General features: G+C 42.1%; 1 protein-coding gene across 1 annotated transcript in view; it reads right to left on the reverse strand.

Moving 5' to 3' along the window:
* Positions 1-763: 763 nt before the first annotated feature.
* Positions 764-22,425, reverse strand: part of DGAT2L6 (diacylglycerol O-acyltransferase 2 like 6) — a 27,250-nt gene continuing 5,588 nt past the window's right edge. Inside the window, exons 2-7 of the mRNA XM_023202381.2 lie at positions 6,713-6,823; positions 6,212-6,282; positions 5,635-5,839; positions 4,044-4,218; positions 1,588-1,799; positions 764-1,152 (exon numbers count right to left, since the gene is read on the reverse strand). Of these exons, the coding sequence (XP_023058149.1) occupies positions 998-1,152; positions 1,588-1,799; positions 4,044-4,218; positions 5,635-5,839; positions 6,212-6,282; positions 6,713-6,823 (929 nt within the window). The 3' untranslated portion in view covers positions 764-997. The remainder of the gene's footprint in view (positions 1,153-1,587; positions 1,800-4,043; positions 4,219-5,634; positions 5,840-6,211; positions 6,283-6,712; positions 6,824-22,425) is intronic.

Genomic DNA, 22,425 nt, shown 5'->3' on the forward strand with positions numbered 1-22,425 from the left:
GAGTAGAATCAGTGCCTTTTTTGCCCTCATTTATGAACTAATTTTGGTGGAGTGCCCGGGGGCCTCATTTAGGAAAATGAAGCTGAAAAATCGGTCTCCAGAAAATGAGGAATGGGGACATGGAGTGGTACATTGGAGAGAACTTTGGTTTGAATGCTAGTTCTATCCAAAGTTGTGTGGCTTTGGGCAAGTTACTAACCCTCTAGGAGCTTTAGCTACTGTGAAATGGAGGTGATGACAATCTCAATCTCACTGGGCTTATGTTTAGTATTAAGAGACAATGGTTATGAAAGCAATGTCATGGTCCCTGGAACATAGTAGGGACTTGACATCAAGCAAACTTACAGTTGGTGCATGGTCTTGTGGCTCCCTCCCTTCTGACATAGGGTGGTTATGTGGGATCAGGAAAGGTGGGCTACCCAGTGGGTACCTGTGCCAGTTCCCATGTTTCTGCTCCTGTCTCCTACACTGTGCAGCAGCTATGGTTCCATTCCCCCACCTTTTCTGTCAGGGGACGTATGAAGGGTAAATAAGGAAGAGGAAAGTGGTTCTCCACAGAGCAGCTTTCTGGTTAGAAGGGAAAATCTCAGGTTTGAGGGAAGCCCAATAGCGAACCACAGAATAATCAGGAAATAGTGGTATCCTGTTTTATATGTCTAGAACTTTATTTTCAAAGAAGAAACAATGTAACTGCATTGCCAATCTAGAACTCTATCACAACTGAGGGAATCCCGTCTGCTTTGACCAGGCAGCTACAGTGCAGATCCAGCCCTCCCCAGTCCTCCCCTGCCCCTCTGGTTCTTTCCCCTAAGCCTGCCTCAGCCACTTGGGAGGGGACTCTATTGTTAGAACTCTGATTTATTAAAGAATTTCTGGTTTGGATGGTCTCCTCTCTCATCCTTACAATCTTTCCCTTTCCTGGAATTCTTCTTTTTCAGTGGCTCTACTTGGATCCCTCATGGCTTAGGGGGTAGGTTAACGAGGAATGTGCCTCCTGTTATATAATTGTCAGCTCTTGGGTCTCAGGGAGGCCATATTCAACTTTATGTTGGTCAAAGAGCTTGCGCAGGGCACTGATGTAGAGTGCGTGATACTTGTCCACTGTCTTCTGGTTTGGCCTCTTAATCCTGGGAATTGGCAGGGGTTCCCCAACTATGAAAAAAGACAAGAGACAAACATCAGAGTCCCCCCCTCAACTCAAACTACCCATCCCTCACTGGGAGCCATGTACTGAAACTCAGTATCTGGCTTTCCTCCCCTTCTTTCATTCTTTCCCTTTGCTCCAGTCTCATCCTGGCCCCTGTTCTCTGATCATCTAATCAAACCCATGCTCAAGAGAATGCAAGCAAGCTCAGGAGAGTGGTGACAGAATGTGTGTGAATGGTGATGCTCTTGCAGCAGATGCTGATGTCACATCCACAAATGGCCACAACTCTTATTTGTTTAGTTGTCCTACCCACCCTGCTCTCAACCACAACCATTGCCCACCCCAGATGTGAGTTGGGTCCCCCTGGACTTGATGGATGGTTTAAAGTGGGTGGGAAGTGAATGAAGAAAGAGGCCATCTGGAGATACTGGAAAGCTCACCAACAGTGGTAATGGGCCGATTGAAAGGCAGGAAGCCCCAGGATCCGTGAGTTAAGCCCCGGCCATGGAAGGTACAGAAATTGAGTCCCAGGATTTTTTTGAATGTGTCCTGGAAGGTTTTTTGGAGCAACCTTAACCACGTGCCCTCAGGGAAGGTCTCCTGATTGAAAACCTCGTTCTCACCAAAGGAATATGAAGGGACAAGGTATGCCCTGCAAAGAAGAGGGGCAGGAGTGTGAGCTCTCTGAGGAAGGTCCCCAGAAAAATCCTCTCCAAGGTGGGAAACCTCTCCAACCTCTCCCTTATAGGACAAGAACCGAAGCACCCAAACATCTCCAGCCTCATGTCCCATTCCTGCTATGCCCCACTCTCCCAACTGAACTCTCTGAGGGGAGCTGCTGCTTCGCCTTGTTCTGGTATAGGAAGAAACTAATCTCAAAAGCTCTGTCTTCATTGCATCCAGCATCCAGAGTGTTCTTCGTAAACTGCATATCTGGACATGCCACTCCTCTCAAAATCTTGCAGAGCTCCTCAGTTTGCACCATGCTGCTTCCTTACGGTCTTTTTGCTCTGGCCTTCCCTCCTTGGGTAGTTTTTCCTCTCCCCTCTCTTTCCTTGCAATCTGCTTAGCCATATTAATTGTGCCTTGTACTCTCTCATCTATGTCTTTGTACATTTTGCTTCCTCTGTCGGAAGTGCCTTCCCTCTGTCTTCATGTGGCTCATTCAGTTTTGCACTCAGTCCCAATTTCATCCCCTTAAAGCAACTTTGTTTGACCACCTCAATTCCCCCACTGCAGAGTAGGTACCCCTCATCTAGTGCTTACCTCTCTTCTACACTAACACTGGCCCAACCGTGTATTACAGGCATCTCCTTACTTGCCTGACTCGCCCCATAGACAGCAAGCCAATCAAAGGCAAGAACTGAGTCATATTCGTCTTTGAATCCCTAGTCCCCGGCATAGCGCCTGACGTGCCATAGGTCCTCACTGAATGCCTGAGTTCTTTTCCCTTTTGGTCTGCCTGGAAACTCCTACTAATATTTCAATTCGCAATTCAGATGTTACCCACCTATGAAACCTCTATTCTGGGTCAAGATTTTTCCATCAATTGGTGCTCACATAGCACTTTGTACACATTTCCATTGTAGTGTTCCATTTGTTTAACAAATATTAAGCTCTTTCTATGTGCCAGCACTGTTTTAGGCCCTGGAGATGCATCAGTAAATACAATGGAATTTTAAAAATTCTGTCTTTATGGAGTTTACTTTTTTTGGGAGGAAGACAGACAATAAACATTGAAAATAGTAAGTAAACAAATAAATAAAATGGATGATCTATAAGAAGATAAGTGTAACCAGGAATAATTAGGGCAAGATGGTCAGATAACCGTATTGAGAAGAGACATTTGAGCAAAGACTTGAAGGAGATAAAGGAATGAGCCAAGTAGTCATTTGGAGGAATAGTGTTGCGGGCAGAGGGAACAGCTAAAGCAAAGACCCTAAGGCAGGAGTGGGTGGCTTGCTTGAGGGACAGCAAAGAGGCCAGTGTAGCTGTGATGGAATGAGAGAGGAGTGAGAGGAGTGAGTGATGAGGACAGAGAGGCAGCTAAGGACCAGATTATTCCACGTCTTGCAAGCCCTTATAAGGACTTTGGTTTTTACTCTGAGTGACATGGGAGCCACTGGAGCGTTTTGAGAAGTGACATGATCTGACTTGTGTTTAACAGGATCATCCTGGCTGAAGCTGGGAATAGACTCTTGGGGGTGGGGGAAGCGGCAATGGATACAGGAAGAGCAGTTAGAAGTGTTATAATCATCCAAGGGGAGAGATGATGGTACCAAACCAAGGGGTGGTAGTCTAGGTAGCCAGTGGTAGGATTCTGCATGTATTTATTTGGTAATTATATGTGTATGGGTCTGTCGTCTTCCATATTGAACTGTGAGTTTGCAAGGACCAGGTCTTATTTACTTTTGTATCCTAAATGCCTAGTACTATGCCTGACATACAGTGGGTGTTCAGTAACTGCTAAATGAATGAGGTCTATTTCTCAAACCAGATTGTATACTCTTTGGGGGCACGTCTTAGCTTTTTGATCCTCACAGCATCAAAGCTAGTACCTCCCCTTGCAGTTGGTAGATTCTCAGGGCCTCTCAGTTAACAGGTTGATATAGAGTGGAGCCCCACTTTCCCAGACCTCCAGCCTACCAGGTCAATGGGCAGAAAGTAAAAGGTTTTCTTCTGCTGTTCTTTCTCCAACTGCGAGTAAGAAAAGTGCCCACTGAAACGTATCTGGAGGCCTAAACATCCCTAAGGCACAGTGTGAGGGGGTAGACGGAAGGAATTAGAGTGAAGATGGGGGCCTTCTAACAGGTGCCTAGGGAAGGCACCATTCTGGAGAGGGCTACAGAGGGTCTATGGCACCCTGACAACAGAGCACTAGAACCTTGGAACCTACCCTGTTTTCAGTGCCAACTTCACAAAACCTTTACGCTGCTTGAGGAAGAGAGTGGAGGCTCCTGGCTGGCACAAGAGAGCTTCAGCAGCTCCACCCACCACAATAACCACAGCATTGCCTGAGCCTTTCTGGGTCAGCAAGTACTTCAAGGCTGACCTACTCACGGGGCACACACCTGTGAAACCAAAGGGTCAAGTGGTAGAAAAACTTCATGCCTGAGGATGGGGTGAGGGGTTTTCCCACGCTCTTCCTGTCGGAGACAGTTCTTCTGTTTTCTGATGATTGCTGTTTCCACCTTTCTGTCTCTGACCTTGGTGTCCTGGGTTATGGCTGCCCTAGCCTAAGGTTGGTCCTTAGGGTCAGCCATTTGCCTTGGGGGTCTGTGCTTCTGCAGTTGGGTCTATACTGAGTTCCTCTGCCTCTTACCATCCATAGCCTACTGCATTTCAGATCAATAGTATCTAAGCCCACCTCATCTCTCTCTACCCATGAAGCACAGCCATGTTCCACTCTGCCCAGGCTGACAACACTGGAGATCCTCCAGGGGTAATCGAGGCTAGCCACCACCAACCTGCTTCCTCCCTAAGAGTAACCTGCCAAAGGGAAGCCAATGGCTGGGGTTTCTGGAGAGTAGGCAGACCCGTGAGCCTGCCCAAGCCAAACTGAAATGTAGATGAATGATGGAATGTGAATGACACCCTGTTGTTTAACAACAATCATCTAGCCTTTCTCACTTCTGTCTCCCATCTTTGCCCTGCGCTCACCGTCTATTCTCCACTGGGATGACAGAAATTGCCTCCAGGCTCTAGCCATTGAGAAAGATTCCCACTCCAGGGCCATGCTAACCTCAGAGCAGAGTAGAAGCGTCCTCTGGGACTCTAGTGGTCCCACCTGGCCCCTCCAGAGAAATGTATCTTACCTTTTAATGTTTGGCTTCAGGTGTTTTCTGGTGTCCAGAAGGATGACTATTTGTCCAGAGAGAGAGACAATTGTCACAGTGCACTGACCTGAAGCTGAACATGGGCAAGTTGTTCTGGATACTCTGATGAACTCCTATCCTTTATCCCTTGGCATTTTATGCAAGTGTGAAGGGGTTCCAAGGAGATAAAAGTCATGGACCAGGAGGGTTTTAGCTAGTATGATAGACTTCAAAATGCTTTTAAGACACCATGGTGTACAAATGACTGGCCCAAAGACGCCAACTGACATCCTAGAGAGAACCTGGTGAAGTTCACTGGAGCGATCCCATTCACACCTGCTTTTCCCTGCATTTGTGTTTCATTCTTGGCTTTCATCCTCTGATTTGCACTTTGGCATTGGTCCTGAATTCCAGCCTTCTGGTTCTCCCTCTGAAAAAAGTGCTGGTGACTCTTATGAATGCCTATAACTTCCCCTGCTGCCCAACCAAACCCTGCTCCCCAGATCTTGGACAGAAACTAATGCTTAGCCACATACTCCTGTTAAGGGCCCAGGGTGTGCTGGACTTATTTTCTATCATGTACTCTTCAAGCAGGGAATGATTGTCAGGACTTATTGGGGTTGCACCTTTGAAGTAGGTAAAAAAATAGAATTAATTATTTCTTATACTCACCCATTGACATCACGTATTCTCGCACAATTGGGATCCAAAATACCCCTTCTAAGGTCCCTACAAAGGGAGTGATGGATGGGAAAATCCGAGCAATGCCAGTGGCCTCAGTGGCAAAGTTGATGAAGACACCAAAAGACAGAATGCCATGGGGGTGATTGGCGATGATATAGTTGTGTTTGGGAGAAAGATCATGAGTCTTCACCAGCTGTTAGAGGGAGATTGAGTCAGAGCATTGGCTACAAAGAAGGAAGAAACGACGTGTGGACTAAAATCCCAGCAGGTAGCCTATGTTTCCCTTCAGGAGCCCCAAATCCCTGTACACTAGGATGTCATCATTGTCATAGGATTGCCAGGGCTCACGATGGTCAGAGAGGCTGACCTGGCTTTGCCAGTGCAGGAAAGGCTGCCATCCACCTGTCTCCCCACCTGCCCATCCATCTTGGGCCCTTGCTTTGCATTATGACTTGGGGCCTTGACCTTCGCTGCTGACCACCAAAGCCTCTGAAAACATGGAGCTGAGTAGGGAGCAAGAGTCTGGGCAACAGGGACTGAGGGCACCCCAAGGAAGAGTAGTCACCTTTACTGGGAAGTAATTTCGGAAATAATTCCATAGGGTCCAGTTTCGTACCCAAGCTGAACGCCTGCCGCCTGTGTGTACAGAAGGGAAGGGAAGAGTCCGTAGGGCATTGTAGTCCCTCCACCTCTCCCAGAGGAGGAGAGTTCTGCCTGCGGTCCTCAGGTCACAGGAGGGGCCTCCTTCTGACACCTCAGAACTGTAAGTACTGTCCCTGAATCCAGTCCCCAAGACATAGGAAGCCCCTGCTCCTCTAGAGCTGACCAGAAAGGTGACAGGAAAATAGTCTGAGACTGGGGGCACCTGCCCAGAGACCTCAACCTCATAATTCTTCCTGAGCTACCTGGTAGAGACCTCTGTCCCTGCTGAGCTTTGCTCTCCCTTCTCTCTCCCCTTCCTTTGCCTCTCCCCTACCCTTGGTTCTCCCTCTCTCCCTCCACCTCCCTCTCCCTGTGCTTCCATTCTTGGCCCAAACAGGAAGACCATTGTGCCCCTGTCTCTTACCTTGACTGTGGGTCTTCCAATCATAGGCGAGCCAGGCTAAGGAGAGCACAGCCAAGGACCAGAACTTACTGAACAGCAGAAAGTAGGGTATAAGGAGAATGGGAATAGCTCCTGAGGAGACAAAAAGGGTCCACACCTTTCAATTCCCTTCAAGTTTTAGTACACTTCTCATAACCCCGGCCTCTGCTCTACACTACAGGAGCAGGGCTAGGCTGGTGTGGGACCCTTCTCTCCTTCTCCCCTCTTCCCCAACCCCTTGCCCTCCATTTGTCTCTGCTGTGGTCTAGGCAGGCCTCTGAGCCCCTGGATCTGGGTCTCCTTGATGGCCAAACTCTCAATTGAAGAAAGGGCAGAACCATGAAGTTGGGGTCAAAGGACAGCATGGCTTGCTGAATGGGAAGAAGAGCACATTGGGCTGGTAGCTGAATCCCCATTCTGGGAGCTCTGAAAATTCTTTCTAAAAGCTTGAACCACTTTCCTGTGCTGAACTGCCAAGTCTGCATATTCCAGCAGGGACGTTACCCGCAGTGTACAGGCTGTTTGATGCTGAAAAGTAAACATGGATTAAAAACTGCTCCACTTTGGGTGGCCGAGGCAGGTGGATCACAGGGTCAGGAGATTGAGACCATCCTGGCTAACACGGTGAAACCCCGTCTCTACTAAAAATACAAAAAATTAGCGGGGTGAGGTGGCACACGCTTGTAGTCCCAGCTACTTGGGAGGCAGAGGCAGGAGAACTGCTTGAACCCGGGAGGCAGAGGTTGCAGTGAGCTGAGATAGCACCACTGCACTGCAGCCTGGGCAACAGAGCAAGACTCCGTCTCGAAAAAAACAAAACAAAACAAACAACAACGACAACAACAAAACTGCTCTACTAGGCCAGGTGCGGTGGCTCACTCCTATAATCTTAGCAATTTGGGAGGGAGGCCAAAGCGAGAGGACAGCTTGAACCTAGGAGTTTGAGACCAGCCTGGGTAACAAAGCAAGACCCCATCTCTAAAAAAACCAAAAAAACAAAAAACACAACAACAACAACAACAACAAAACCACTTTACTACGTTCATTTTGTTCCATTCAAAAGTGTCACAAAGGTTCAGAAGGGGAAGTCTGTGTTAGCAAATGACCATAGCAGGCTGTAACTGTGAACATGATACATCTTACAGCAGTGGGAATGAATTCCATTAAAAAATCTGCATTCATGAGAAAGAGGGGCTGAGTATACATATGGTGAATAAAAAAAGACTTAGCTAAGGGAATGACTTCTTTGACCAGGTACCATGTCATGGCAGATAAAAGTTTCAGGGAAGAAGAAACTCAGGAGTTACCTACCAACTCTTTGTCTCTTGCATTTTGGACATAAATGAAAATAGCAGGAAAAAGGCTGAGTGGACAGTACTTTAAAAAGTCACGTTATGGAGTAGAAGAAACCTTTGTAATAAGCTGAATTGCCCTCATAAGCACTGATCGAGATGGTTGTTGTAAGCATTCGAATTAGACAGGAAAGAGTGGTGGGAGGAGTTTTATGGGAAGCCTGTCATGGAGAAAAGCCTTGCTGTCTATGCCCTTCATCAAAGAGGAGAGTACATTTGCCAATTAAGCTTCAGAAGAAAATTCAGATAAAGTTAAATAAGAATCATCACTAATTAAAGTTAGCTTAAGGGCCGGGCGCGGTGGCTCAAGCCTGTAATCCCAGCACTTTGGGAGGCCGAGATGGGCGGATCACAAGGTCAGGAGATCGAGACCATCCTGGCTAACCCGGTGAAACCCCGTCTCTACTAAAAAATATACAAAAAACTAGCCGGGCGAGGTGGCGGGCGCCTGTAGTCCCAGCTACTCAGGAGGCTGAGGCAGGAGAATGGCGTAAACCCGGGAGGCGGAGCTTGCAGTGAGCTGAGATCCGGCCACTGCACTCCAGCCTGGGCGACAGAGCGAGACTCCGTCGCATGAAAGAAACTTAAAAAAAAAAAAAAATAAAGTTAGCTTAAGTATATCATTTCCTTTATATATTTTTTCAAATACATTTTGTTTGTATCCCCAGTATTTAGAAGAGAGCTTGGCACACAGTATGTGTTCAACAAATATCTGTAGACCGATTGAAAAAGAAATAAGAAAATGTTTTCTGTTTTCAGTAGTAAACTTGATGATTACTATTTAGTCAGCATGTATAGTGTTATTTAAATGTGATGTTATTTTAATAGCATAGACGGATTGGTTGTGTACCTTTTATCTCATTCATTTATCCACCAGTCCTAAAGGCGGTCTAAGAGCCCTTACCTGGGTAACACCATCCCCCTTGTGGAACCTATTGGAACTGCAGGTATGACCCGGCAAGAGACCAGGAAGGTTTTTCCAGAGCAAGGCTTCCAGACCCAGCCTGAGTGTCACTAGAGTCGTGCACAGTGACAAAAGTGGAATTTAAAGATATAGGAGAGGCCGGGCGCGGTGGCTCACGCCTGTAATCCCAGCACTTTGGGAGGCCGAGGCGGGCGGATCACGAGGTCAGGAAATCGAGACCATCCTGGCTAACACGGTGAAACCCTGTCTCTGCTAAAAATACAAAAAAAAAAAAAAAAAAAAAAAATTAGCCGGGCGTGGTGGCAGGCGCTTGTAGTCCCAGCTAGTCGGGAGGCTGAGACAGGAGAATGGCGTGAACCCAGGAGGCGGAGCTTGCAGTGAGCCGAGATCGCGCCACTGCACTCCAGCCTGGAAGATGAACAAGACTCCGTCTCAAAAAATAAATAAAGAAAGAAAGATATAGGAGAAATAGAGGCCAAATGTGGAAGAGCTAAGTCTCATGGAAAAAGAGTTCCGTGACATAAAGCAAGGGTACCTGAGAAAGGAATGATGAAGAACAAGCATTTATGTATGTGTGACACTCCCTTAGATATTATGGCCTTGACACCAAGAGATGGTTCCAATTTCTCTTGTCATGTTCAAGTGAGGCGTCTTGGAGAGGGTTATCAAAGAGGAAGTTCACATAGGTAGGCTTCTAATTTAGTTTGTAGTGAAGATGGCGAAGCCATTCTAATATATGTGCACTGGGGGGGAAAAAAGGAAAAAAATGAAGAAAAAAACTAATATATGCGCATTGGTAGCTCATCATAATTTTAACTTGCATTTCTCTGATAGCTAGTGATGCGAAACAGCTTTTCATGTGCTTGTCTGCTTTCTGCATATCCTCTTTGGTGAAGTGTCCATTCAAATCTTTTGCCCGTTTTTCAATTGGGTTGTTTTCTTACTGTTGACTTTTGATAGTTCTTTATGCATTTTGGATATAAGTTTTTTGTCTGACATGTGATTTGCAAACATTTTCTCCTAATCTGTCTATCTTTTTTATCTATATCCTCACCAAAACTTATCATTTGTCTTTTTGATAATAGCTATCCTAACAGGTGTAAGGTGATATCTCACTGTGGTTTTGATTTGCAGCTCCCTGATGACTAATAATGTTGAGCCCCTTTTCATATACCTGTTGGCTATTTGTATGTTTTCTTTGGAAAAATGTCTATTCAAGTCCTTTCCCTATTAAAAAGTTTAGGTTATTTTATTTTTTTCTGTTGAGTGGTATGAGTTCTTTATATATTTTAGAGATTAATCCCTTATGAGATATGTGGTTTGCAAACATTTTCTTCCATTCTGTGGGTTGTCTTTTCATTTAGTTGATTGTTTCCTTTGCTAGGCAGAAAATTTTTAGTTTGAGGTACTCCTGCTTGCTTATTTTTGCTTTTGTTGCCTGTGCTTTTGTTGTCATATCCAAAAAATCATTGCCAAGGCCAATGTCAAGGAGCTTTTCCCCTATATTTTCTTTTAGGAGTTTAATGATTTCAGGTCTTACATTTAAGTCTTTAATCCATTTTGAGTTAATGTTTGTGTATGTTGTAAGGTAAGAGTCTAGTTTCATTATTTTGCATGTGGATGTCTAGTTCAACACCATTTATTGAGGAAACTATCCTTTTCCCATTGTGTATTCTTGGGACCTGTTTCAAAGATTAGTTGGCTATAAATGCATGGGATTATTTCTGGGCTATCATATTTCACTGGTTTCAGTGTCTGTTTTTATGTCAGTACCATAGTGTTTTGATTTCTATGGTTTTGTAATACAGTTTGAAATCAGGAAGTGTGATGCCTCTAGCTTTGTTTTTCTTTCTCAAGATTACTTTAGCTATTCAGGGTCTTTTGCTGTCTCATACAAATTTTAGGATTTTTTTATGTTTCTTCTAAAAATGTCATTGGAATTTTCATAGGGATCGTACTGGATCTATAGATCACTTTGAGTAGTATAGACATGTTAATAATATTAATTTTTCCAATCCATGAACACAGGACATCTTTCAACTTATTTGTGTCTTCTTCAATTTTCAATGTCTTACAGTTTTTGATATACAGATCTTTCACCTCCTAGGTTAAATTTATTCCTAAGTATTTTATTCCTTTTAATGATATTGTAAATTGAATTGTTTACCTTCATTTCTTTTTTGGATAGTTTATTGTCAGTGTATAAAAATGCAACTGATTTTTGGATGTTCATTTTATATCCTGACATTTTACCGAATTCATCTATTAGTTCTAACAATGTTTTGGTGGAGTCTTTAGAGTTTTCTATATAAGATTATGTCATCTGCTAACAGAGACAATTTAACTTCTTTCTTTCCAATTTAGATGCCTTTTATTTCTTTTTCTTGTGTAATTGCTCTTGGTAGGACATCCAGCACTGTGTTGAGTAGAAATGGCAGAATGAGCGCCCTTGTCTTGTTTCTAATCTTAGAGGAAAAGCGTTCAGCTTTTCACCACTGTGTATGATGTTAGCTGTGGACTTTTCATATATGGCCTTTATTATGTTGAGATCTATTCTTTCTATGTCTAACTTGCTGAGAGTTTTTATCATGAAAAGATGTTAAATTTTGTCAAATGCTTTTTCTGCACCTATTGAGATGGATCTTATGATTTTTATTCTTCTTCTGTTAATGTGGCATATTACATTTATTGACATATGCATGTTGAACCACCCCTGCATCCCAGGGATAAATCCCACTTGATCATGGTGTATGATCCTTTTAATGTGCTGCTGAATTTGGTTTGCTAGTATTTTGTTGAGGATTTTTTGCATCTATGTTCATCAGGGATATGGGCCTGTAATGTTCTTTTCTTGTAGTATCCTTGCCTAGCTTTGGTATCAGGGTAGTGCTGGCATTGTAAAAGGAGTTTGGAAGTGCTCCTGCCTTTTCAATTTTCTGGAAGAGTTTGAGAAGGAATGACATTAATTCTTTTTTTTTTCTTTTGACACACAGTTTCACTCTGTTGCCCAGGCTGGAGTGCAATGGTGCGATCTCGGCTCACTGGTCCCTGGTTCAAGTAATTCTTGTGCCTCAGCCTCCCGAGTAGCTGGGACTACAGGAGCATGCCCCCATGCCTGGCTAATTTTTGTATTTTCAGCATGTTGGCCAGGCTGGTCTCAAACTCATCACGTTGGCTGAGCTGGTCTGGAACTACTGACCACCTATGAAGCTGTCTGGTCCTGGGCTTTTCTTTGTTAGGAGGTTTTTGATTATTGACTAAATTTCATCTGTCATTGATCTGTTTAGATTTTCTTCCTTCATAATTTATTCTTGGTAGGTTGTATGTGTCTAGAAACATATCCATTTCTTCTAGATTATCCAATTTGTTGGCGTATGATTGTTCATGGTAGTCTTTTATGACCTTTGTATTTCTGTCTTATCAGTTGTAATGTCTCCTCTTTTATTTCTGATTTTATTTATTTGATATTCTCTCTCCTTTTTCCTTGGTTAGTTTAGCTAAGGGTTTGTTACTTTTGTTTATCTTAGGGTTAGTTTATTCTTTTTTTTCTAGTTTCATGGGATGTAAAGTTAGGTTATTGATTTGTGATATTTCTTTTTTCTTTATGTAGGTATTTATCATGATAAACTTTCCCCTTAGAACTGTTTTTGCTGCATTCTATAAGTTTTGGTTTGATGTGTTTCCATTTTCATATGCTTCAAGATACTCTTTGATTTCCACTTTTAACTCTAACATGAGATAAGAGACAAAAGTATTAAAAATAACTACAGCTGCAATAATTTTTAATGGATACATGATATAAAAAGATGTAAAGTTAAAAGTGATTTACACACTACCATTTTGGATTTGATGATATATTTACCTTTACCAGTGAGTTTCATATTTTTGTCTGTTTTAATATTGTTACTTAGTATCCTTTCATTTCAACTTGAACACCTTTCTTTAGCATTTCTTGCAAGGTAGGTCTAGTCGTGATGAACTCCTTTAGCTTTTATTTGTCTGGAAATGCCTTTTTTTGTTACTAGAGATGGGGTCTCATTTTGTTACCCATGCTGAAGGGCAGTGGCATACTCATAGCTCACTGAAGCTTTGAACTCCTGGGCTCAAGCGATCTTCCTGCCTTAGCTTCCCAAGTAGCTGGAAGTCCAAGTAGCTGGACATCATCATTCCTGGCTAATTTTATTAGTTTTATTTTTGCAGAGACAGAGTCTCACTATGTTGCCCCAGCTGGTCTCAAACTGGCCTTAAGCAATCCTCCCACCTCAGCCTCCCAACATGCTGGGATTACAGACATGAGCTACCACGCCTGGCTTTGAGAATGTCTTTATTGTTCCTTCATTTATGAATGACCACTTTGCTGGTTATAGTATTCTTCATTGGCAGTTTTTTCATCTTTTAGCACTTTGAATGTATCATCCCACTCCCTCCTGGCCTGCAAGATTTCTGCTGAGAAGTGGGCTGATGAGGTTCCCTTGTATGTGATACAACTCTTTTCTCTTAATGCTTTCAATATTCTCTTTTGTCTTTGACTTTTGACAATTTGATTATAATGTGCTTCAGGATATTCTTCTTTGAGTTGATCTTGCTTGGGATCCTCTGAGCTTCATGAATCTTGATGTCCATTTCTTTCCTAGGATTTGTGAAGTTTCCAACCATTATTTCTTGAAAAAAGCTTTCTGTTTCTTTCTCTCTCTTTTTCTTCTCCTAAATTATGGGACTCCCATAATTAGTAGATTCATTTGCTTATTGTGTCCCATAGGTTCCTTATGCTTTCTTCACTCATTTTCATTTTTTTCTTTTTTGTTTCTCTAATTGGTGAATTTCAAATTACCTATCTTTGTGTTACCCATTTCTTTCTTCTGCATGATCAAGTCTGCTATTGAAACTCTTTCTTTTAGTTTTCAGTTCTGTCATTGTATACACCAGCTCGAGGATTTCTGTTTGGGTTCTTTTTATGGTTTTTATTTCTTTATTAAACTTCTCATCTCATTTATGTGTTGTTTTCCTGATTTTGTTTAGTTGTCTGTGTTCTCTCACAACTCACTGCACTTCAGGATGACTATCTTGAATTCTTCATCAAGCCTTTAATAGATCTCCATTTATTTAGGCTGTTACTGGAGCTATACTAGTTTACTTTGGTGGTGTCATGTTTGCTGGATTATTTGTTATTTATGTAGCCTTTCATTGGTGTCTGTGCATTTCAAGGAGCAAATCAGTCTTTATAGACTGATTTCAGCAGGTTTATGGGAGGGCTTCTGCTAGGTCACTGGGTGGGTCCCTGGGCAGGCAGGACAGGCCCAGGATTGTGGCTGAGAAGGGATAGAACCAAGTCATAGGGCTGCCTCAAGGTCTATAGCCAAGACTGAGGCCTGCAGGCCTGCCTCCATGCGCATGGACAGGTGTGCCTCCTGCCAGGTTCCTGGGTGGACAGGACTGCTCTGGAGAGTACAATGGAGCTGGAGCCAAGTTATGGGGCTGTTTCAGGATCTGCTGTGGTACCAAGGTTAGCAAGCTTGCTTCCTATGGCACAGACAGGCATGACTCCCAGCAAGCCCCTGGGAAGGCATAATTGCTCCCATACCACAGCAGAGTGTGACCAGAGCTGAGTTATAAGGCTGCTTCAGGGTATACTACAGGGACCAAGATTGGCAGTCCTGTAACTTGAGGCACAGATGGTTGTGACTCCTCCTGGACATCTTGGAAGATGATTTTGGTGGCAGAATCAAGGCCAAATGGCATTGTAGCTGAGTTTACAGGGGGATGAGGCTATTTCCAGGTCTGTAACCTTCACCACGGTCAACAACATTGGGTGTGGGTCTGCCCTCTCAAAACAGCCTTCCTTGGTGTTGGACTCTACTAGAGTTTTGCAACATCCTACCTGGGTCCAAAATTCCCACAAAGGTACTCTGGTCCACGGATGGCTGCCAAATTCTTGTTGCTCTGGAGAGATGTGATGGACTTCCCATTCACCATCTTGTTGATGTCATACTTGAGTCAATTTTTATAGAGCCTGAAGTTTGGGTCAGGGTTCATTTTGCCACATATGAACATCAAAATTTCCTACACCATTCCTTGAAAAGACTTATTCATCCTCCATTGAATTGCTTTTTCATCTTTGTCAAAAATCAATTGACCATATTCATGTGTTTATTTCTTGACTCTCTTTTCTGTTCTGTGGATCAATATATCTATTCCTTGACAAATACGTCACTGTCTTGATTGCTGTAGTCTTATACTAAGTCTCAAAATCAGATGGTATAATTCCTTTAACTTTATTCTTTCTCAAAATTGTTTAGTTATTTGTAGTTTCTTTGTTTTTCTATATAAATTTTTGAATCAGCTTGTTTATTTCTACAAAAACTCTTGATGGAGGTTTTTAAATTAAACTTTTTATTTTGACAAAACATGACTATTTTAATAAAGTCTTGTATAATCTTCATCTGCATCTACCCATTGTCAACATTTTACTTTTGATTTATCTTTAAATGTAAAAATGTAAGTATACACATATGTTTGTATTTGAGAATACATCACAGAAATTACAACCTTTTGCTTCTAAATACTTTAGCATGTATTTTGCAAGAAAAACGATATTCTCTTCCCTTATAGCACCCACAATGCTATTACCGAATTTGGGAAATTTAATATTTATGCAAAACTATTACCCAATATACCCTGGCTGTGATTTTTACTTGAACTGCATTATACTTATAGATCAGTCTGGGGAGAACTGGTGTCTTTACTCTGTTGAATCTTCCAATCTGTGAAGATAGTATGTCTCTAATTATTTAGATCTTTTATTTTATTAATCAGCATTTTACAGTTTTTAGCCTATGAATCCTGTATGGTTTATTAGATTTATTCCCAAACATTTTATTTTTGAAGATATTTAAATGGTATTGTTTTTTAAATTTCCGTTTTCAATTCTTCTCTGCTAGTATATAGAAATGTGATTACTTTTTATGCATGGTCTTGTATCCTGTGACTGGCTAATCTCATTTGTTAGTTCTTGGAGGTTTTTGTATTATTTAAAGTAGAGTCCTTGGGATCTTCCTTACAGACTCTCATGTCATCTACAAGTAAGGACAGTTTTATTTCTCATTTTTTCCTATCTGTATGTATTTATTTCTTTTTTTCTTTTTGCCATATTGCATTTGCTAGGGCTTTTAGTATATCGTTGAATACAAGTGGTGAGAATGGACATCTTTGCTTTGTTTCTAATCTTAGGGAGAAAGCATTTCATCTTTCATGATCAACTGCGATGTTAACTGTAGGGTTTTTTTTTTTTTTTTTGTAGATGCCCTTTATCAGGTTGAGGAAGTTCCCTTCTATTCCTAGTTTGCTGAGAGATTTTATCATGATTAAATGTTGAAGTTTGTCAATTGATATGATTATGTGGGGTTTTTTCATGCTTAGATGGTTAATATGGTAGTTTACATTGATTTATTTTCAAATATTTACACTTGCCTTCCTGGATAAAGGCCACTTGGTCACGGTGCATTATTCTTTGTAATGTATTGCTGGATTCAATTTGTTAATATTTTGTTGCTTTTTTCATTTATATATATGAGGGATCTTAGTCTATAGTTTTCTTTTCCTTTTTTTGTACTATCTTTGTCTGATTTTGGTATCAGGATGTGACCTCGTAAATGAGTTGGGAAATGTTCCTTTCTCTTAAGTTTTCTCGCAGAGATTTCATAGAATTCGTGATTTTTCTTCTGTAAAATGTAGAATTTGCTGTTGAAACCATCTGGGTCTGAAAATCTCTTTTTGGAAGGTTTTTAACCTTCTAAAATTAAGATTATAGTGATGGGTTATTTATTTCATGTTAGGTGAGTTTTGACTGATTGTGGTTGTCAAGGAGGTCTCCAAATATAATTGCTAATTTGTCTATTTTTCTTTTTAGAGCCATCAGTTTTTGCATCATGTATTTTGAAATTCTATCATTTGAGGCAGACACATTTAGGATAGTTGTTTTCTTGGTGAATCACATCATTTATCATTACATAATGTCCCTCTTTATCCCTGATCCTGACTTTAAAAAAAGTTAAACCTGTATAGCCTCAAATTGCTAATGATTACTAGCTTAAGTTAGAAATGGTACCAATATGACCTAAGTGGGTCCTTTCTTCAAATCATCTCTGATTCCTCTCACTTGCTCACTTATCCCATAGATTAATAGCCAATATCTATTGTACACTTATCATGTAAAACTAAGTGTTTCATGTGGCATAGTTTATGTAATCTTCATAAAGACCCCATGAGAACAGTAATCATTATCATTTTGTGGATGAGGACCTGAGGTTCAGAGTGGTTAAATAGTTCCAAAATTACACAGCTAGGAGGTAAGTGAACCAGGGCTGAGAACCAAGATTGTCTTACTCCAGAGACTGTACCCTTAACCACCAAGCTCTAGCTGTTACTTCCATTTAGTCAGGTACCAATTCTTGCCACTTCTGCCTTCCAGATATCTTTCAAATTATTATATTTCCCACCTCCATGCTACCACTTGCTCAAAGCCACCATTATCTCTCACCTAGATGACCACCAGTGTCTTCTAAATAGGCTGCCTGCTTCCATTTGAGCCATGATGCAGCCAGTGCATTAAATGCAAGTCTGTCTGTGTCACTCTATAGCACATAGCCAAGGACATGGCTGGTTTGGCAAGGAGGCATATCTGTGGCTTTATGATTACCTATTGTATCTAAGTTAACTATAAATATAAGAACCTGTGGGAGTATATGGTAATTTAACAATTCAACAATTAACGTGGTTTCCTGTGGCCCTTAGGATCAAGTCTGGTCTTCTAACCCTGGTTTAGAAGGATTAGGAGAGCTTGGTGATCTAGGCCCTGGCCACCACCTTGTCCTTTGCATTCCACCATGCTATTCTTTCAGCTCCTTCAAGTGCTCTCTAGCTTCAGGGCTTCTCTGCATGCAGTCCCCTTTGCCTGGAAAACTCTCTCTTCAGCCCTTTGTCTGGCTAGTTCCTATTGATCTTTCAGGCTTCAAGATAAATGTCATAGGTTCAATATTTTTAGGCCATCTTTGACTTCTTTCCCTTTCCAAAAAAACCCAAAACAAACAACAACAACAACAAAAACCTCTTCTATCCATCTTCCTGTCTCTGTCTCCATTGCCACTGCTATGGTCCAGGACTTGATTTTTTTCTAGTCTGGACTGCAGCATTTTGTCTGCCCTTCAGCTATTGGTTTCTTCCCCTCCAATCCATTTTCCACACCTCTGCCAGAAATTTTTAAAAAGCACCATCACATCATGTTGTTTGCTTTCTCCAAAACCATCAATATTTTCCAACTGCTGACAGAATAAAGTCTGAACACATTGGCCTGGTATTCAAGGCCCTCACTGGCCTAGCCCCATATATCTTCCTAGCCTCATCTCTCAGTGCCTGTACTCACATTCCTTATGCTGCAGCCTAGTGATTTGAAAAATCAAAGTGTTTCTCAGCCTAGTGTTCCCATGCTCTGTAGGGACATTAGATGATCCAAGGTGGTATATGGATAAAAAGTTATTTGAATGCATAGAGAATAAAAGCAAATTCATGGTAGCAATATAAAATTTCCTGTTAAAATACATTAATTTAGGCCACAGAGATGACTTAATTTGAAGGAAAAGTATGTTAAGTAATAATAGCATGGGTGGTACACAGCTGTGGAAAGAGCCAGAAGGTGGGACACAAATGGCTAAAGTATGGGAAACAGGGGCCCGACCGCCTTTGTCTACTTCCCATTCCCTCAACTCACCATGTAATTCACATTTCTGTGCCTTTGATGATGCTGTTACCTTATTTTTATTACTCTGTTTCCAACTTTCTGCTTATCAAAATTCTCTCAGGCTTTAAGGATTAGCTCAAATGACACTTCCTTGTGATATCTTTGCTCATCTCCTGGTCAGAATTAAGGACTGCCTCTTCTGCACACTCCCAAGACACTACTCGTGCTTCTTTCTGGTTCTGGTCCATTTTGTTTGATTGTGTAATTAGTACCTCATATGTCTGTTTCTCTCCCTATCAGACAGTAAGCTTCTTAAAAACACCCTTTAGCACAGTGCCAAGCACAAAGAGATAGCTTATGATAATTATTCATTACATTGAATTATAGTAAAGGAAGAAGTTCGATTTCAAAATTCTCCAAGTTGCAGGTGAAAGTTAATAGGAAGAGAACCACCAATGCCTTATTCCAAACAAGGAAAGGCCTTCTGAAGTTAAAAGGTGTGCATGTGTGTGTAAGGATATAGGCAATGAATTATTTCCAGTGTAAGGTGAAAACCTATAGATCTTATGGGTGAAAACATTATGTTTCATGTTTCGGGGCAATGACCTAAATCTGAATGTTGGCAATGCTTGCCAAATCTAGTCAGTTGGCTCAATGCCTTCAGAAATTAAAAAAAAAACAAAAAACAAAAAACAAGGGTAGTTTGTCAAAGAGGAATCCTGTGGCTTTGGGATTACTTGTTGGATCCAAATAAACTATCAATATAAGAACTTGTAGGAGTGACAGGTAATTTAAAAATTCAATAAACATTGATGAGCCTACCTCATATGAAATCTCTATGTTAAAAGCCATGGGGACAGGGTTGGGAACTGGAAACAGGAGGGTGAAGGGAGTAAATATGGAAATGATGAAAAGAATGCATGCGTGGTCCTTGATACCATGTATTGACCATTTGTTGTGAAAGGCACTCTGTTCAGCACTTAATGTATATTATCTCATTTAATGTTCTTGCAATCCTCATAGGCGGATCATTTTATTATCTCATTTTACAGATGAAGAAACTGAGAATCAGAGAGATCATGTATCTTTACTCCAAGCGGTAGGAAAAAAGTAGATAGCATTTGTTGAATCTTCATTGTGTGCCAATAACTATTTTAAGTACCTCATGTGTATTAACTCATATTAATACATGTGGAAAACAAAATTCCTGTCTTCCAGAAGCTCTGGGTTTCTTGTGAAAGGTAAGGTTCAGAGTTGAATTTTGGAGAAAAGGTAGGATTTTTGTCAGATGGCTTGGCAGAGGAAGGGTCCTCCATGCACAAAGAAGAACTCGAACAAAGGCCAGGAGATGGGAGAGTCCAAGGCCCATGAGTAACATCATTACCTGCAAAAACACAGGCAGCCTAAGGAAGCCGTGGTACAGGAGATGAAGCTGGGAAGGAAACTGGAAAGATTAGGCCTGATGCTGAAGGGAATGAGTAGCCAGTAAAGGTTATTAAGCAGAGAGCAGAAGAGTAGCATGATCGTGTCTGTTTCAGGAAGATAATCTGGAATAACTGTGAGAGCAAGAGAAACTATAGGCAAAGAGATCAGCTAAGAGTTTTGGCATTCAGATGAAAGCCAGTGGGAACCTAAAATAGGCTACTGTTTCACATAGCAATTTGAAAGTCACCAAGGAGGTAGAATTTTCAGCCCAACACAGCTGATTTGATGCTGGGGTGATGGAAGGGGATTAATGAAAGATGCCGTGATGGGGTATGTGGGAATGCTGGGAATGCATCAAAGTCTAGGCTGGTAATGCCAGCATTTTGGGAGGCCAGGGCAGAAGGAGCACTGGAGTCCAGGAGTTCGAGACCAACCCAGGCAACATAGTGAGACCTCATCTCTACAAAAAAATTTTAAAATTAGCCGAGCATGGTGGTGCACACTTGTAGTCCCAGCTACTCGGGAAGCTGAGGCAGGAGGATCGCTTGAGCCCAGGAGTTTGAGGCTGCAGTGAGTTACGATCATACCACTGCACTCCAACCTGGGAGACAGAGCGAAACTCTGTTTCAAAAAGGAAAAAGAAAGAGAGAAAGAAGAAAGAAAGAAAGAGACAGAGAGAAGGAAGGAAGGAAGGAAGGAAGGGAGGGAGGGAGGGAGGGAGGGAGGGAGGGAGGGAGGGAGAGAGGGAAAGAGAAAAGAAAGAAAAAGTCTCTATCTGCTTTAGTTATCATTACTCTTCCTGAAGATGCAATAAAGTCAGTGTCCAAGGTGTCTGCCTCAGAGGAGTGGTTGTCACTTCTCTGTTGATCAAGTGGCAAGGTTGGCAGTATCTTATCAGGTGTGGTGGTTGGGCTCCAAGTAGTCAATTTTGGTAGTTGAAAGGAAGAAAATTAACATGTATTGAGGATTTTCTCACCTCAAAGATCTCTGGAACAGTCTTGAGAGGCAGGTACCATGCTGTTTCTGTTATGGTACAGGGTGAATGACTTACTTGTTCAAGGTCACATAGAAAGTAACAGAGACTTACTTGCATAAGGTCTCATAGCAAGTAAGTGACAGACTGGTCTATCTGACTCTGAAGACTATGTTCTACTTTTATTTATTTATTTTGAGACAGGGTCTCGCTTTGTTACCCAGGCTAGAGTGCAATGGCGTGATCACAACTCACTCTAACCTTTACCTCTTAGGCTCAAGTGAGTCCCCCATTTTAGCCAGCACAATAGCTGGGACCACAGGCGTGCACCACCATGCCTGGCTAATTTTTTGATTTTTTTTTTTCCTGTAGAGATGGAGTCTCACTATGTTGCCCAGGCTGGTCTCAAACTCCCAGGCTCGAGTGATCCTCCCACCTCGGCCTCCCAAAATGTTGGGATTACAGGCATGAGCCACTGCACCCAACCTGTTCTATTTTTTACAGTACCAGAAACCAGAGAAAGAGGGCAGGCCTACACACCCAAAAAGGATGTCCAAGGGAGAGAAAAAAGAGTAAGAGTGAATTTAAAGATTTCTGCTGAGGAAGAAGAAATCTGGAAGACCTTCAAGTTAGTGTCAAGTTTGGTCTTACATGAAATATAATGATAAGAAAGAGCTCCTGTTCTCATGGAGCTTATTGGGTAGAGGGCACAAAAGATATAATGGCTGCTACCCAGCCTATTCTTACAAAGTGCTCTAGACTTTCAGAGGTGATGTAGTCATGGGTTGTCTGGAAAATGTACAGAGAAGATATAACTTGAGTAATATCTAAAAGGAGGTGCTGTCCCTGGATAGTCCAGGAAGAGCTATCATGCCGTCTTTCCAGTGGCAGGAGTAGTAGGAGTAGTGGGAGCAGAGGTGAAGGAATGGAAGAGTAGATTTCCTGTTTGTTCAGTGAATAGATTACCTGGAACGCAAGGCAATCATGTAGGGAAGAGTAGGAGGATGAGCTGGCAACGGGTTAACACCAGAGAGTGGAGGAAGACTTTGAATGCCCAGTCTGACACCTTTATACATTATCACATAGGCAATGGGAAACCACTGACTTTTTTTGAGCAGGAGAGGGATGTAATCAAAGATGCTTTTGAGACGGTGGCTCATGCCTGTAATCCCAACACTTTGGGAGGCTGAAGTGGGTGGATCACCTGAGGTCAGGAATTGGAGACCAGCCTGGCCAACATGGCAAAATCCTGTCTCTACTAAAAATACAAAGGAAAAAAAAAAAAAA

Source organism: Piliocolobus tephrosceles, chromosome 12, assembly GCF_002776525.5.
Source record: "Piliocolobus tephrosceles isolate RC106 chromosome 12, ASM277652v3, whole genome shotgun sequence".
Classification (NCBI taxonomy): Eukaryota; Metazoa; Chordata; class Mammalia; order Primates; family Cercopithecidae; genus Piliocolobus; species Piliocolobus tephrosceles.